Here is a 19,294-nt window from a genome sequence, read left to right as displayed (position 1 = left end):
TGCTATGAACAACTTGATGTCAATATGTATAAACTCAGACAAAATGATGTTTTCTAGAAAAATAGAGAAGATACAGAAATCTAAGTAAACTTATATCATTAAAAAAACAATCAGTAGTCAAAAATCTACCAACAAAACATAGCAGCGAGGCAAAGCTTTTATAGGCAAATTTATAAAATTATCAAATAATCTCCATCTTATTCATACTATTTCAGAGTATAGAAAAAAGAGGGAAAATTGCCTAACTCATTTATGAAACCCTTATAAAATCTGATACCAAAATTGAACCAGGCAGGGCAAAGACAGGACAAAAAAAAAAAAAAAATCATAGGCCATTCTCACTTATGATCACAAAAGGAAAAACTCTATTAAAATGTTAGCATACCAAATGGAGAAATCTATTAAAAAATAATCACAACTGATAGATTTTATTCCAGAAATGCAAGAATATTTAACATTAGAAAATATATTAATGTAATTCATTCATTGGCAGTTTGGGCCAGATAATTCTTTTTTATTTTATTTTTTTTAAGATTTTATCTATTTTGAGAGTGAGCAAGTGAAGTGGGAGGAGGAGCAGAGGGCGAGGGACAAAGCGGGACAAGTAGACTCTTCGCTGAGCATAGAACCTGAAGTGGGGCTTGATCTCACAACCCATGAGATCATGACCTGAGCTGAAATCAAGAGTTAGACGCTCAACCAACTGAGCCACCCAGGTGCCCCATGGGCCAGATAATTCTTTATTGTGGTGGCATCCCTAGCCTCTACCCACTAGCTGCTGGTAGCACCCTCCTATATCAGCTGTGATAACAAAAATGTCTCCAAATATTGCCAAATGAAATTGTCCCAGTTAAGAACCACTGAGGGAGGGGCTGGCAACTGTGACCACAGGCCTAGACACTAAACGAAACCTGGACCAGTTGTACAGACCTTAGAAGCACGGGCCAAACTCAATACTTCATATTTCCTAAGAACAAAGACATTCTTTACATGATCACAGTATAAGTTTCAAAGTGAAGAAATTTAACATCAACACAATAGTATCATCTGATCCACATACAGTTTATACTCGGATTCCACCAACTGTACCAGGAATGTCCTTTATGGCTTTTTCTTTCCCTGTATAGAATCTAATCCAGGATTCTGCACTGTATTTTAACTCCTTAGTCTCTTTCAATTTGGAACAGTTTTGTCTTCACCTCTGTTTGATGTTTCCTCATGACTGGATTCAGATTTTGTGTTTTTGACAAGAATACCACAGAAATGATGCTGTGTCCTCCTCAAGGCATATATCTATTGGTAGACACAGGATATCTTTTTTTTTTTAAGATTTTATTTATTGATTCATGAGAGAGAGAGAGAGAGAGAGGGAGAGGCAGAGACACAGGCAGAGGGAGAAGCAGGCTCCCTGCAGGGAGCCCAACGTGGGACTCGATCCTGGGTCTCCAGGATCACACCCTGGGCTGAAGGCAGGTGCTAACCTGCTGAGCCACCCAGGGATCCCTACACAGGATATGTTTGTAACAGTATTGGTAATGTTTGCTTTGATCACTCAGTTAAGGCAGTATTGACAGGTCTCCCCATTTTAAAGTTCTTTCTTTCTTAGTAATTAATAAGAAATATGTGGGGGCACACTTTGGAACTATGTAAATGTCTTGTTCCTCATCAAACTTTGCCCACTATTTAGACACCAATGGTGATTTTCAAACTCCATTATTCCTTCTACAAACATTAGTTGGCACTCTACCATAAGAAAATGCTTTTCCTTCTCTCCATTTATTTATGCATATAAGCAAGGATTCAGGGACTTTCATTTTATTCAATAGATGGTAGCTTTATTTTAATTTTCACACTGTCCCAGATTTGGCCAGAAGGAGCTCCTTCAAGCTAGCCCCAACACACAAAGACAATTCTAATCCCCAAAGATTACGCCCCTGTCACTAATGTGACTTCTGAAGTACCCTTCCCTGGTGTCAAACATTATTTTCTCAGAGAATGCATCTTGAGTTTAAACAACAGCAAACATATTAGTAAAGTGTTTTCAGAATCTATGTTATTTTGGGATTATATGCTATTTTGAGATCTATTTTATTAATATCAGTACCAAGATGTAAATTTAAATAAAAACTCTGACTCACTTAACATGCATTGTTATGATAAATGAAGTTATTCAAAGTAATTCTGATAAAGAATCCAGAGTTTGAATGACAAACGGCAAACATTTTCATCTTGAGCACTCAAATTCAACTTTCATACCTAAAGTACCAAAAAATATTTACGTTGCAAAGAAGATATCAAAAACCTCGACTGATATATCTACTCAGAGACAAAGAAGGTGCAGTAGGCTCTTTCTACAGATATTTCTCAACTTACATACAAAGAAGCACTTTTAAGCATACACTTGTAATTTCAAACTCAGCCCAATATTTCACAGAAAAATTTTTAACATAAATCATAGAATTTTAGTGCTGATGCAGAGAACCTTGGAAATGATTACTTAATCCCCTGTTTAAAAAAAAAAAAAAAAAAAAAAAGCAACACAGGCCCAGAGAGGTAAACTGTTACTGAAATACTTACTGGAAAATCTGGAATTGATTGATTGATTGATTGATTTAGGAATTTAAATATGGTTTTCAGGATTTCAACACAAGAGCTAGATTAAACATGCCATTTACATATAAATAGTGAGATTAACAAATTAGTCCACAAAAAAAAGCTATTTACCTCACAGTGTGGCTGAAACTTAGCAATTTTGCAATCAATAGGAAACGATGGTATTGCAGTAATCATTATCAGAGTAAGCCAGAAGTTATTATGCCCCTGTCACTGAGAAGTTTTTTTTAAATAATGAATTTGGGGCTGAGTAAATTAAAAAATGATGGGAAGGTCCATTAATATTACTGTTGGGGTTCTCACAGGAAATTTACAGGTTCTTAAAGGGCTGGTGGGCCTGGTTCTTTAGCATGCCTAACATATAGAAAGTTATCGACGATACTCATGTCTCTCCCATCTTTACCTGTCTGGGGTGATCAACTCCTGGTTCTCCCATGATTGGAGGCGTTTTCCTATTCTTTTTCTCATCTTCATCCTCTAATTAGACTTGAAGCAGAAAACTGGATGACTGACCCTCTCACGATCATGCTTATGGTTCTCATACTAAAATAGGCAGTTGTGCCTCAAGAAGGAAGTGAATTCTCAATTATAAACTTCAAGAATTATCTTACAGTTAACTTTACAAAGAAGCTACCATGTAGCTATTTTAAATCTTCCCTGTAATGGAATGGAATTTCCATTTATAGTTACCACTGGGTGGGATTCATAAAGGCAGCACAGGAGAAAGAAAATGTTTAATTCTTTTAAAAATTGAAAACGCAAAATGATCCAGAAAAATTTTCAGCTGTTACAAATACAGTGTGTTATTTTTCAAAATCTATCAAAGTTAATTACTTCATGAGGCTCAGAATTTGAATTCTGCACGGTAACTCATTAAATGGGTAAAGCAACACTGTACATACCCTGAGTGGCTGTTGGAGGTAGTTTGAGGGTATTGTCTAACTTCTCCCAAAGGTAAGTTGGCCGAGGGATGCCTTCCTCTGAGCTACAAAGCAGGATGACATCGCTGCCGATATCCTGGGATCCTTGGATTTGGCAGTGTGGGGCAGAAGGGGGAACTACAATAGGAAGAGTAAGGAATAAAGGATGCATTTACTGTAAGCCAACTGATGATGAAGGAGACATCAACATTCAGTGCACTGGAGCCTCAGGTAATAGTTTCTAGACCACATACCAGAAGACCGCCTCATGAGTGGGGCCAGTGGCTCGTCCGGTACTCATAAGTACTACTCACTTGGGCACAGGTGTGGGGACCCACCACTTCAGCTGCCAGGAGGCAAACACGTAAAAGGGGCCCTTTCTTGATATTTTCAAGGACTCTTATGGTCTTGGTTTCGCTCTCCTTCCTCTAAAGAATGCTTAAGGTCCTTCATGCCCACAGACTGCCTTTCGAGACATTAGTGAGAACACCCATTTACACAGCATTATTCACAGTAGCTAAAGGACGGAAACAGCTCAAGTGTCCATGGATGGATGAATGGATAAACAAAACGTGGTATATACATACTATGAGATATTATGCAGCCTTGAAAAGGAAGGGAATTCTGACCCATGCTATAGCATGGATGAACCCTGAGAACATTAGGCCAAGTGAAATAAGGCAGTCATAAAAAGACAAAGAATGATCCCACTTATATGAGGCACCTAAGAGTTTTCAAATCCATTGAAACAGAAAATAGAAAAGTGGTTACCGATGGCGAGCAGAAGGAAATGTTGCTTCATGAGCACAGGGTTTTAGTTTTGCAAGTTGAAGAGAGTTCTGGAGGTTGGCTGCACAACAATGTGAATGTACTTAACACTACAGAACTGTACACTTAAAAACTGGCTAAGATGGTAAGTTTCATGTTATGTGTATTTTACCACAATTTAACTTTTTTTTTTTTAATTACTGGAAGAAGCTACTTTTAGAAAAGATATTTCAAGGAAGAATAACCACTGACCCTGCCAGCTTACTCTCTAGATAAGACCATCTTCCCAAGGTTCTTTGTTACTTTGCAAACAAAAACCAAACAGACCTATTTTAAACTAAATTCTGCTTTACAGGGGAGTCAGAGTAAGGTTCAAGCATGTCTACTACTTGGGTTGTAATACAGTGGAGATTTTAAGGCAGATAAGGACACAAAGGACACGAAATAAACAATTACCGAAAAAGAACACTAAAGGAAGAAGGTCGTGCTTTGTAGTAAGAACGCAAGCAAATAAAAATATAAACTAAGTCCACAGCTTGGAGTCTCATGTTGGGGGATGTAGGCAGTAAAGTTTAAATCCAACTAATGATGTAATGCGCTAATGACTTTTCAATAAATGTGTTCAACTTTTCCAAAATGAATGTGTGAATGCATAAAAGATAAGTGCAATAGACCGAGGAACCAGGAAAGAAAGCGGGTATGGGAGAAGAACAACAAAAGGGTAAAAAAATCTCAGAGAATCCTAATTGCTGTGATGGGGTAAACCAATCTCATCAGTTACTGCCTTCAACACTGCCACCATGACGCTGTGAAGAAAACTCAAAATTTATGAAGGTAGCATTATCTATATGATAAATTAAGGCTTTTTTTCTTTCTTTAAAAATTGAAAAAATAAACTTAGATAATGTGGGAAGTCATTTACCTAACTTAGAGGTATAAACATCAGAAAAAGACTGAAAAAAAAAAAAAAGAAAAACACTGAAATTCCATGAGTACTCTGTATTCAGTACTCAAGTATTTTTAAATCTCTATATTTAGTTTTAAAAATATGATTCTATTTTATATTTTAATATAACTAATAATATATCATTATATTATTTATTATTAATAATTACATATTAATAATATAACTAATAATGCAATATAACTATAATTTTAATATAACTAAAAATTCTACAATTTTAAACATATTACAGTATTTCTAGAATCGAAATCTCCAACCTGGTCCTTAGTTTTCCTATTTTGTTTGAAGACTGGGAAAATAAGGCACCAAGGCCATAGCATATTGTCATGCAAAGAGGGAAAACAGCAAAAAGCCCCAGGACTGGTATCCTCAAGTAACTCATAAATGGAAGGGAAAAGGAAGGGCAAGAATTTGCCAAGGAACAAGGGAGTAGATTTTGCGATGTGAAGGGGATGGAGGACAATCTAGAGCATCAGCCTCCTCTCAGCACTTCTAGGTCTCCTCAAATGAGCTGAATTTAGCCCCTTCTACCACAAGTCTGCATTTAGGAGGCCAGTGTTTCATTTCCGAGACAGCAGAAGTGAGAAATAAAACATGTTTAGAATGGACTTAATTTAGTATGAGACAGTCTAACTGCACTGTATAATGGAAGAAGTACCAGTTTGAGACAAGAGACCTACATTTTCATCTAAGCTTTATCGTTCATTGCCTATGCCACCATGAAAAAGGCCCTAAATCTGTAGGGTCTCAATATTAAGACTAAATTGACCATATAACTTATCACTCTTAGACTTCTGAGAGGAGAACGAGGTATTACTGCGATTACACCAGGACATGAAGTGTAAGCTGAGAACTGTAGGGAGCCTACTTGGTGTTATGTAGACATGAAATAATATTTTTTTCTCCTATGTGCTGAAACTTCTGCTTTGCATGAAAAATATATGATTCTTGATTTAACTTGTTCTCAACGCTAAGCCCTATCCTGTAAACACTGAAGAAAAGTGAGAGGCCACTTGTGATGGTATTTTACACCACCTTTTGCCACCTTCAGGACAAATCATTTAAGCAGCTTTAGACAGCCACCAGAAGTGGAGAAAGGGATGGGAAGGTAGTGTGCAAAAAAGCAGAAAGAAGCAGAGCTCACACGGGGCAGACAGGAAAGGAGACAGGAAAAGGACACGAGCAGACCTAGAGGGCAAGTAAGGATGGGCAGAAATAAATACGTTCAAGAGCAGAGTCAGGAATACATCCTGTCAGTCACTCACCTAAAACTGTGAGACCGGTGACCCCAATGTTTCTGCCCCCTCTATCTGGAAGGTTGTTGACCAAACACTGGTAGGTGCCTGTATCTGAAAGCTGAGTGTTATTAATGAAGATAGAGACGTTGGTGGCTGGCATGGTGCCTGTAAATCCTACCCTACCATGGAACCGGGGGGCACCATCAAACATCTGTCCACCCTGATACAGAATGACCTGAAAAAGAAAGCAAAATAAATAAATAGGCCACTACATCCCCGTCTAGACACACAGTACATAACAATAACTATCTGGTAGATAGGAGACGGCACCAAACATCGGAAAACTTTACTTCTCCTCTTACAGTTGTCACCAAGTTCCTACCTCAGCACCAGTGCGTAGGTCTATTCTGGGATTCTAAATTCTTATATCCCCAAACTGGAATAACACTGTTTACTTCTAATCCATCACAATATAGAAAATGTCTTTAATCCAATCTTACTCTCATCCCATACATATTTTTATTCAAATAATTTCAAAATAAAAAGTTTTAAAAAATTAGCACTGCCATTCTCATGCTTACTAGGTGACAAAATGATAGATCATAGTTATAGCCTGAATATAAACGAATGTCATAAGAGGGGGAAGAGTTGCGGGTCATGATTGCTCTTATGTCAATTTCTATTATCAAAGTCAACTATTTAGGAGAGAGGACGCAAAATGGTGTTACACAAAGCCTTGTGGGCTGAGAATGAGAAACTGGGTTCTGTTTCAGCTCTATCTGTAAATGTTTGGGGAATACAGTCAAGTCTTTCTTTGCCTCCTAAAATGATAAAGTTGAATAAAATGATCTCAAAGGCTCAGCCTAATTATAATAAATTCCTTGGTTTGAAGAAACAAAGCAAGCTTCTATTAAATATACATATTCAAATTCATATCAGAAATTTACTTATCAAATATTTTTAGGTGGTAATAGGCTTACTGAAGCAGAAAAGCTTTGTAACAGTAATAAATTATCTTTGGAAATAAAGGTATAATCATGATTACTATTCATTAATTTTCTGAGCATTATTTTCTGCAATGGATAATAAAAATTGTGGATCTTTTACCTGTAATTGGGTAGTAGCTTCTATTTTCATATATCCTAATTTATTTGACTCTCTGAGGCTGGCTAGTATGCCTGGCTGTGTTTATTTTAAAACACTTGTGAAATTAGTCAAATAAATCAAAGACTACTACTTAATGTTACTTCCTTAACATTATCACTGTCTCTAAAACATACTCTCATCCACGTATGCCACTGTTAGTCCCTTCCTGTCAAAGTATACTTTTGCATTTCCTGTCTTGATATTTCCTATCGGCAATGCCTTTTGATAAAATTCCATATTCCTACGTAATACTCTCAGAAGGATTCTCTTGACATCCGTTTGAAAAAAAAAAGAAATCTCTTAAAAATAGGATAATCTCTTCTGATAGTTGACTAATAACACAGGAATAGGATTTAAAACAGCACAGGCTCACTGAAAGTGCCACCTTATTCTAGAAATCAAATATGTACTTAGGATGCTTCCCTCCCCACCTCTTCTGAAAAGATGAACATTTGAGAGGTAGCATGGAAAGGAACAGAAGTACCTGCTCAGGCTGGTTAGCATTGGAGAGAGGAATGACCATCCAAATGACATTGAGGTTAATGAGGGCAGCGTTGGTAGTGAAGGTACAGGGCAGGACTGCCGTGTGGCCTCGGGCCACCTGGATACTTCCAGGGCTCTCGGAGACTTCCAGGGAAGCTGCGACACCTGCAGGGGAAAGAACAGGAAGGTAGTGTGCTCACCCCTTCCTGACAGACCAAACCCCTAGAGAAAAGGTTTGAATGTTGTATTATTAGGAATGTAAGCAGACTGGGCAGCCCAGGTGGCTCAGTGGTTTAGCGCCACCTTCAGCCCAGGGCATGATCCTGAAGGCCCCGGGATCGAGTTCCACATCGGGCCCCTGTGTGGAGCCTGCTTCTCCTTCTGCCTGTGTCTCTGCCTCTCTCTCTCTGTGTGTGTGTCTCATGAATAAATAAATAAAATCTTAAAAAAAAAAAAAAGGAATGTAAGCAGACTGATATGACAGTCTTAGTCTTACTGAACAACTACTGACCAATCGTTGACTCAAAATAATAAAAATTGTTCGTCTCTTTATCTCTTAGAAACCACAAATGATGGGACTGATGCCTGGATGGCTCAGTGGTTGAGGGTCTGCCTTCACCTCAGGGCCTGATCCTGGAGTCCTGGGATCGAGCCCCACATCAGGCTCCCCGCATGGAGCCTGCTTCTTTCTCTATGTTTCTCATGAATAAAAAATTAAATCTTAAAAAAAAAAAAAGAAAGAAAGAAAGAAAGAAACCACAAATGAAAAATATGAGCAGCTTCTTACTTTATTCTGTAAGAAAGTAAGTAGTTGGGAGTTGGTATTTGGCCAGATTCAAGTACAACATAGGAGAAAGATGACTGATAGGGTTTGAGCAAAACTTGCAATGGTAGGCAGCCCGGGTGGCTCAGCAGTTTAGGGCTGCCTTCAGCCCAAGGTGTGACCCTGGAGACCCAGGATCGAGTTCCATCGGGTTCCCTGCCTGGAGCCTGGTTCTCCCTCTGCCTGTGTCTCTGCCTCTCTCTCTCTCTCTCTCATGAATAAAATAAAATCTTAAAAAAAAACTTGCAATGGTGAGGAGGGATGAGAAATCGATTTTTTCAAGAGCATCATTACAATATCATTACAATATTTAATATCATTAAATACAAACATTTAAAATTAAATGTTTACATGTAAATCTAACAAAATACATGTAAGATCTATAAATTAAAAATTATAAAATGCTAATGGAATAAATCAAGTAAGATAAAAAATGGACAAATACACAACGTTCATGGATTGGAAGATTCCATTCTCTCTAAACTGATCTACAGAGCCATCCCAATCAAACTCCCAGTAGGCTTTTTGTAGCTATTGACAAACTAATTCTAAAACACAGAGAAAGGCAAAGAACTAGAATAGCCAAAATAATAGTGAAAAATAAGAACAAATTTGGAGAATTCACACTGATTTCAAAACTTGCTTCAGAGCTATCATAATCAAGATAGTGTGGTAGTAGCATAAGGATGGCTCAGGATTGAGAGTTCTGAAATAAGCCTTATATTTTTAGTAAAATGCTTTTCAACAAAGGTACAAGGCAATTAAATGGGAGAAAATAATCTTTTCAATAAATGGCATTGGAACAATTAGATACTAATATACAAACTAATTCAGATACTTACCTCACAGTATACACAAAAATCAACTCAAAATGTGTCACAGACCTAAATATAACAGCTAAAGCTATAAAACTTCTAGAAATACACAAAAGAGAAAATCATTGTGACTGTGGGTTAGTCAAAGAGGTCTCAGATATATCACCAGAACCACAAATCATACAAGACAACAGTTAAAAAGTTGGATTTCATTAAAATTTTTAAACCTTACATACTTCAAAAGATTAAATTGGGAAAATAAAAAGCCACGGTATAGGCCAGGAAAAAATATCTGTAATTCACACACCTGATAAAGGATTCACATATAGAATATATAGAGAACTATTACAATTCAACAATGAAAATACAACCCAATATTAAAATGGGTAGAATATGTGAATAAATATTTCAAAAAAACTAATATGCACATGGAAAGATGCTCAACATTATTATTCATTAGGAAACTGCATATTAAAACCACAATGAGATACCATTACACAGTCACTGGAATGGCTGTCATCAAAAAAACCAACTTTTTTTTTTTTTTTTTTAAGATTTTATTCATTTATTCATGAGAGACACAGAGAGAGGCAGAGACACAGGCAGAGGGAGAAGCAGGCTCCCTGCAGGGAGCCTGACATGGGACTCCATCCTGGGACTCCAGGATAATGCCCTGAGCCAAAGACGGCGCTCAACCGCTGAGCCACCCAGGAATCCCCCAAAACCAGGTTTTTATAAGGATGTAGAGAAACTAGAATCCTCATTCATTGCTGGTGAGAATATAACATAACGACCCAGAAATTTCACCTCTAGGAATCTACCCAAGTACAGTGAAAACATATATATCATGAATGTTCATGATAGCATTACTGATATCACACCCCCAAAGAGAAATAATACAAATATCTATCACATCAACTGGTTAGTGAACAAACAAAATATGGTATAGCCATACAATGAAACATGACTCAGAAATAAAAAACCACAAGCTACTGATACAACACAGATGAGCTTCTCAAAACCATTCTGCTAAGCGGAAGAAGCCAGACGCAAAAGACTATATACCGTATGATTCTATTTATATGAAATGCCCAGAAAAGGCAAATCTATAAAGACAAGAAGCAAATCAGTGGTTGCATGAGGCTAAAGAGGAGGGATGACGGATTGATGCAAATAGGTTCCACGGAACTTTCTAGGGAGATGGAAAACTTCCAAAATTGGATGGTTAGATGGTTGTACAACTCTATAAATTTCCAAAAAAATAACTGAATTTTAAACGTGTGAATTTTGTGGAATGTAAATTATACCTCAATAACACTGTTAAAATTCAAAAAAGAAAATAGTGATTTATTGGAGCCAAATCCTGGGAAGTGAAAATCAACTGTTATCTCTTCTAAAAAGAATGCCTGTCCCCCTGGGACTACAGAACAGTATGGGACTAACAGGAGATTAAAATAGGCCAGGGAGATCCAACAGAGAAGCTATTCTAATCATGAAAATTACATTAAGCCCATGGCAGTATCTCAAATTGTTTTACTTTGAAGTGATATTATCTCAATTCTCCAAAAAAAAAAGTATCCCGGTAACATACCGTTATGATTACAATTAGTTAAAAAAAAAATCAATCTACATAACACCTTCCTTCTATAGAACCTCATGTTCTTCACATAGAGTCTGATGATTTCTCAGGAGTTAAATTTACAGGATAAAACGTTTCATAAAACCATAAAGCCATCTGTGATGGGATACAAAGCAGTTGATAACATCAGGAACAGTGTAGAAGGAACATATTAGGGAAAACTGAAAGAACCTCAAGTACTAAGTGAGGGTTTATTATGAAACAGGCGATGAAGCAGGGAAAGAGCTACCTTAAGGGCAGAAGAGGGTTATTTAGGGGGAGTCTCTTGGTCACAGTGTCTATAATAAATGCGGCTGGAGATGGCATTAGTGTAGTGGAGAAGCCAATAGTGTAGAAGCCAAACGGGCTACATTCTCCAGATAATACTCCAAGAAGTGAAGGGACTGTGTGCCCTTTTAACCATACAGGATAATGTGGACCTTCCACCCTCATTCACTGAGTTCAAGCTGAGCTCACACAATCTTTCACACAGACTTTAAAAAGAAAAAAATGGCCAATATAGACTAAGAATGAGAGAGAAAGATGTTGATGGGGAAACCAACTAGAGTGGGTCAGGAGTAAGTAAAGGAAGAATAAATTCGTAGGACAGGGTGGGAGCTGAGGGGAGGGAGCAGGTCTGCTAGGGAGAGCAAGCCCTGGGGGGTGGGGGGTGGGGAAGCTATCAAGCACTGACTTCTCTACTTCATGTTTCCTAGAAGATGAACTCTGAAATCTCAGGTACTAAGATGGCTACAAGAGAAACATTCGAGATAAGAAAAGGGTGGGTTTAAAGGTGGAGAGCTCTAGAGTTTGCAATTTGGCACATTCATCTTCTTAGCTGTGTGGCCCCAAACAAGTCACTTCATCTCTGATTCAGTTCTTTCATCTGTAAAGTGGGGCTAAAAGTTACCATCACATCAGCAAAAGGGTCTGCTAAGGGCTGTATCGGATGCTGACAGCCAATGACCACCACGGCTTCTCCTGCTATTAACACATACTACATGCAACAGTGACCATATGCCAAGCCCCACAGTAAGCACTATTTATAAATATACGTGCCCATACGTCTGCGCACGTGCACACACACATTTAATCCACACTCCAATTCTTGCCTCCTGCTCATCCTTCCTATCAGCTCAAGTATTATTTTTCACAAAATAACAGCCTTTTCACAGCCTTTCCTGACCCCTCAGCCCAGTCAGGGTCTCATAAAGCAATGTTCCTTTCATTCCAAGCACTCTCCAAACTTGACACCACCTTTTCCTTAGTTTTCATATTCATTTCATTTCATTATTTGACGTATCTTCACCAGTACACTCGAAGGTCCACTGAGAACTCCATCACTTTGAGCACATAATTAAGAACTCAATAAATACATGTTACTGAATTGATCTAATTCAATTCCTTCAGTCTTCACATGAAAGACTACATACGGTAAGGTCCAGGGAGACAGACTTGCCAAAGGTGTTAAGTTTAGGATCTGTGTCTTCCGTCTGCCAATACGGTATGTTTTCTACTATGTCAAACTCTCCCACAGATCATGTCTCAGAAAATAAATGATAATACTATCACATCTACTCAGATTAGAGTGAAGGGATACCTCCTTATCAATAAAGATAAGATAAAGATATACTTAGTTGTAAATATATACTTTACTTATATAAAGATATATTTACTTGTAAATATATCTCTTCTAGTCTGTCTTTTTTTTTTTTTTTTTTTTTTTTTAAGATTGTATTTATCTGAAAGAGAGAGTGAAGAATGAGCAGGCCGAGGCGCAGAGAGAGAAGCAGATTCCCAGGTGAGCAGGGAATCCGATGCGGGGCTCGATCCCAGGACTCCAAAATCATGACCTGAGCAAGGCAGATGCTTAACAAACTGAGCCACCTATGCACCCCTCTCAGCCTCTTTTAGATAGAAACTTTTAACATAAAAAAGTTATGTTCTTTAGCTACCAGAATTCTCTATGGAACAGAATTTTAAAAGAAAGAACCCAAGACCCTACAATGTCATCTGTTAAGATATCAGATGCCAGAGCAAGCTACCCTAAAGGATTCACACAAAGAAAATGGCTAAAAACTGGCCACCCAACTTTCAGGGCGACCCTGGGAATAAGTAGGTCAGGAGTGAACAACTGTAAAGAGACTTTGAAGAGGCTTCCTTGTTAGAGCTTGGTGAGCTCTAAGCCCCAGCCCTTTCCCACCCAACAGGGCCTCCAATCCTGGAATATGCCAGAGCCAAGGACATCTGAGAGTTCCCAATGGGTCAGATGTGAACAAACAAAATGCTGGTGCAGGGCCACCACCTTCCATTCTCACCTAGAGGGCTGTTGGATGAGACCTCACTAGAAGGAAGCTGGAGGTAGACTTCTGAATCCTAGAGGGTGGACCACTGGCATTCTGGAAACCACATATACTTCTGTCTCTTAATTGAGAGTTTTCTTGTTTTGCTTTATTTCTAAACTCAGAGTGATCAGAAAAGTTGTGTAACCTGCTTAAGTTTTCTCGTAAGAAAAGAAGAACTGCATCTTGAATGGATTTAAAGAGATCAGGAAGACGAAAGTTGCTTTGGGACTGTGTCTCAGAATTCCTATTGAACATACTGACTAAACTGAGTATGAATGAAAATTTCTTTGAAAGAGTAAAAAGGAGGGAAATGGATATTTTTCACATTTTAAATGATGAATTTTTTTCTATCTTATTAAAGAGACAACTAAAAACCCTTTCCTTTAGGAGTGTGTTTCCATGTTTGAAATTCTAGGCAGGAATTTAAACTTTAATGCTAAATATTAGATTAAAAATTCATTTAAAATACCTTACAATTTGCAATATTTACATGAGAAATGCATAATTTAGAGCTGGTTTGGCAGCATTTTGCAGGCTTGGATCTTTTCTTAGTATTTTTACCCAAGAAAAATTAAGTCAACTCATGAATTCTGAATGACGCTAAGCAATTAAATAAGAAAGACATAAAGCACATGGCCCTGTTTCCTCTGAGGAGCTGAAATCATAAATAACAGTTGTCTATACTCTTTCTTTCCCAAGATTTAAAGCTGAAAGAAATTCATACTTTTCTCAGACCAAGAATTACCCCTTAGAGGAAAAGAAACTGGGAGCAGAGAACCCTTCAAAGTCTTAAGAGGGATCATCCACAATACACAGTAGCCAAGAGAACTGACAAAGGACATTTTGCCGTGATCTGCAGACTCAGAGAACATGAAACATCCTCTACAAATCCATCAGAGCAGAACACCTGGAGCTCAGGAGGAGGACTGGAGCAAGCAATCCAACTGAGATTTCAAAACAGAGTTTCACTGATGTCTATGGAGCATGTACTCATGTTTCAGGACCAGCCCAAACCCCAGAGTACTCCCCTCTGGGAATACAGCCAGCAAAGTATCAAAGGATCTGATGGTATTTTGGGAGGACTATGTTGCCCTGCTACCCAAGATACTAATACCAGCAGTCACAAAATGCTAATTGGCTTATGTGATTTCCTTTACGATTTCGTAAGTGCTATTTCTTACATATAAAAAAATGTAATATAAAATTCATTTAATCTATGTAAATTGAGTTCTGTAGTTCCATGAGACTGAAATAAATTTCAAAAAATAAAAATTCTACACTCCTTATTTTCTCAAGGAAACTATGGAGTATCTATCGATCTTTAATATCGTAGTGATTTTTAAGACAAATCACTTTTCATACTGTAGCCAAACTCTAATTAGATGAAATAATCTACAATTATAATTGTTATTATATGATTTTTTTTAAACTGCCATCTGAACTGAAAAATGTGTTAGTTGATATTACATTATATTTTGGCCACTAACACAGTACTAAACTAAATGAGTAAATTTGATTAATGTAAATTTGGTTAATCTGATCAATGTAGATCGTTTTATTATGCACTGGTCATCTACATTAATCAATTTGTAGGATCACTGCTAAATCTCTATCATTTGATGCCATATTAAACAATATACTCTACTGTTGGTATACAAAAGCAAGCTACTGTAAAATTATGTATCCTTATATATTTCTGATTGAGGCACTGAATACTCCTACGTAGCCTATGACTCATAGTATCACAGTCTTATATTTCCATTGTTTTATGGTTCCCCTTCACATATTAAAACAGTGCCTTCTCATTAACTTCTCCTTTTCAACCACAAACATTCCTTGGGGACCATACCAAGAGCAAACAGCATGCCAGGAGACCTAGATATTGAAATTATTTCCTCAGAGCAGACTCAAGAGATGAGACAGAGGGAGCCCAAAGCCCTGTACCAAACCAATGCTCACAGTCTACATGATCACTCCCCTTGTCACTTTACAAATAATCAAAAAGATATATATATATATCTATTTGGTCCCCATGCCATGTCATATCCATTATGTGATTGATTTACTCAACAATAGCTCCTAACACTTGATGTGAACTTGATCAGAATCCTCTACAGCAAGTCTCCCATTATTACTGACCTTTCTTGATTTCGTATCTGGCTTTGGGAATAGGTATTTAAGAATTCTCTTACAGGGATGACCACAACCTTCTCATTTACATACATATTTTGTTTGGCCTACATTCCATGACCCACTCAAAGTTTTTAAATACTTCGAATTACTTACAATTAAATAGCACAAAATTCTAATAGATTACCAACTTATCTTAAAAAACTGTGAAGATAGTAACATTGGGCCTGCATTTCACATGATAATTAGTGCTGCTACGGTTAGACAAAACATGAGCTCTCCATACTCCCAGATTCCCCACGATTCCCAACCCCCGTTAACTCTATAATATGGTCCACTTTACTCAGTCAGGATACCCTCCTGACTCCAGAGAGCATCTGTATTTGCAAACTCATCTGTAAAACTAAGTGAATAATGTGACTATAATTAAGTGTTTAAAGCAGCAAGACACAAAAGCAGAAACAGGTTTTGCAATGTTATGACGAGACATGATACTATGACGGCTACCTTGGCCACAATTTCCTTCAGGGAAAGCAGAATGAGACAATTCCTTATATGTGGGTTACAACAGTTTGTGACACAGGATCTCATTCACATCCTGGTTACAAGTGATTGTACCAGGAATGGGCAATCAGCCAAAATAGTCACCTATAGACTGGACAGTTGTTTGTGAGGTAACTGTCATAAGATCCTTGTCAAAAGATACTACCAAATCAATGGTACCTGGCAAATCCAACACAACCTTCCTTCTTGGTGGGGAGTTTGAAAAAGCAGCATGTGAAGAGAGAACTAGGTCACTAAAGTAGAAATAAAGAAGGACATTAAGTAATGATAAAGGGGTCAATTCATCGAGGACATAATAGTCCTGTGTATGTGCTTCAGAGTACATGAAGCAAAAACTGATAGAACTGAAAAGAGAAAAAAGATACCAATCATAGTTGGAGACTGGAACACTCTTCTGTCATTAACAATGACATAGAACAAATTCGTAGTATAGATAGAAGTCATTAAAAAGGAAAAAAAAATCAGTAAAATACAGAAGACCTAAACAATACTACCAATAAATAATTTAACATAACTGAGATTTTTTTTTTCAAATTTTTTTTTTTAATTTTTATTTATTTATGATAGTCACAGAGAGAGAGAGAGAGGCAGAGACACAGGCAGAGGGAGAAGCAGGCTCCATGCACCGGGAGCCTGACGTGGGATTCGATCCCGGGTCTCCAGGATCGCGCCCTGGGCCAAAGGCAGGCGCTAAACCACTGCGCCACCCAGGGATCCCTTTTTTTTTCAAATTTATTTATGATAGTCACAGAGAGAGAGAGAGAGAGGGAGAGGCAGAGACATAGGCAGAGGGAGAAGCAGGCTTCATGCATTGGGAGCCCGACGTGGGACTCGATCCCGGGTCTCCAGGATCGCGCCCTGGGCCAAAGGCAGGCGCCAAACCGCTGCGCCACCCAGGGATCCCCATAACTGAGATTTTTAAGACACTCTACTCAACATCATGGAATACACATTATTTTCCAAAACACAAGAAACATTCACCAATATAGACCATATTCTGAGTTGCAACATAAACTTTAATAAATTTAAAATAATTAAAATCATAAAAAGAATGTGAATTAAATTAGAATTCAGTAATAAAAAGAAACTCAGAAAATCATCAAATATTCACAAAAATTCACTCCTAAATATTTCACTTTAAGGTGAAATTACGAGGAAAATCAGAAAATATTTTGAATTACATGAAAATGAACAAACATATCAAAATTTGAGAAGAAAGCACTACTTAGAGAAAAAGTAATAGCATCTAAATGCTCATATAAAACGAAGATTTATAATCAACAACCTAAGCTTCCACCTTAAGAAACTAAAACCAATCAAATCAAAAGTAAGTCAAAAGAAGAAGGAGTAGAATTCTACAAAAATGATAAGAAACGTAGGGGCACCTGGGAGGCTCAGTGGTTGAGCATCTGCCTTCAGCTCAGGTTGTGACCCCAGGGTCCTGGGATCAAGTCCCGCATTGGGCTCCCCACAGGGAGCCTGCTTCTCCCTCTGCCTGTGTCTCTGCCTCTCTCTGTATCTCTTATGAATGAATGAATGAATGAATGAATGGACAGATGGATGGATGGATAAATATAAATAAATAAATAAATAAATAAATAAATAAATAAATAAATAGATAGATAGATAGAATCTTTTTTAAAAATGGTAAGAAATTTTAAAAAATCAGTGAACTCAAAAGCTGGTTCTCTGAGAAAGTCAATAAAATTGATAAATCTCTAACCAAAATGCTCAAGAATGAAAGAGAGAAGTACAAATATTAAAGAATGGGCATAATTACAGATACTAAAGACAGGAAAGAATAATAAAGGGATGTTATAAATAACTTTATGCTAACATATTTGGTAACACAGATGAAATGAGCAAATGGCCTGAAAGATACAAAATATCAAAGCTCACTTTAACATATATAGATGGCCTGAAGAACCCTTTGACCAGTAAAGAAAATTAATTTCATTTGCAGTTCCAAATCCTCCCACCAAGATAATAACCAGGCCCAAGTAGCTTCATTGGTGAACTCTGCCAAACATTTAATGAAAAAATAATGCCAATTCTATATATAAATTCTTCCAGATTTAAAAAAAAACCCTTCAATTTATGAGGCTAGCTAATAATATTACCCTGATACCAAAATCCAACAAAGATAATATATGCAAATAAAATTACAGACTAACATCTCTAAACATAGACATAAAAGTCCCTAAAAATATTAGCAAACTCAATCCAGCAATATACAGAAGGAAGAACTAATCATGACAAAAGTGATGTTTATCCCGAGAATGCAAGGTTCACTCAATGTTTGAAATCAATACAACTTACATGTCAATATACTAAAAAAGAAAACTATATACATAATTTCTTTCAATAGGCACTGAAAAATTGACAAAAATAAGTAATGTATTCATTATAAAATATTCATTTTAAAAGCTCTCTTCAAACAAGGAAGAGAAGAAACTTCTATAAACTGGTAACAAGCATCTCTGAAACAAAACAAATACCATATTAATGATAAAAAGACAACTTTTACTACATGGCTAAGCTGCTTTTCTTCCTACAATCAGAAACAAGGTAAGGATGTTCTCACCAGGTCTATTCAACAATGAAGATCCCGGCCATTGCAGTAAGGCAAGAAATAAGGGGGAAAAGGCATATAGATTGAAAAGAAAAAAAAGTAAAACTATATTTATCTGTAGATAACATAATCATCTACATTAAAAATTGTAATAAATCTACAAAAAGGCAACTAACTAATAAATTAGTTTAGCAAGGTAACAAAAGTCACAGTTAATACACAAGTACCAACTATATTTTTATATAGTAGCAAAGAGATTTTGAAAATTAAAAAATTTAAATAATACCACTTATAA

General features: G+C 37.1%; 1 protein-coding gene across 10 annotated transcripts in view; it reads right to left on the bottom strand.

The window, feature by feature from the left end:
- Positions 1-19,294, bottom strand: part of IGSF11 (immunoglobulin superfamily member 11) — a 182,379-nt gene that overhangs the window by 15,206 nt on the left and 147,879 nt on the right. For 8 of the 10 annotated variants that reach the window (XM_077883916.1, XM_077883911.1, XM_077883915.1 and 5 more), the window contains exons 2-4: positions 8,134-8,297; positions 6,531-6,738; positions 3,516-3,671 (exon numbers count right to left, since the gene is read on the bottom strand). In XM_077883916.1, the coding sequence (XP_077740042.1) occupies positions 3,516-3,671; positions 6,531-6,738; positions 8,134-8,297 (528 nt within the window). The remainder of the gene's footprint in view (positions 1-3,515; positions 3,672-6,530; positions 6,739-8,133; positions 8,298-19,294) is intronic. The other 2 variants (XM_077883918.1, XM_077883913.1) reach the window with 1 other exon arrangement.

This window comes from Canis aureus, chromosome 35 (genome assembly GCF_053574225.1).
Source record: "Canis aureus isolate CA01 chromosome 35, VMU_Caureus_v.1.0, whole genome shotgun sequence".
Classification (NCBI taxonomy): Eukaryota; Metazoa; Chordata; class Mammalia; order Carnivora; family Canidae; genus Canis; species Canis aureus.
This window is presented reverse-complemented; position numbering and strand designations above follow the sequence as displayed.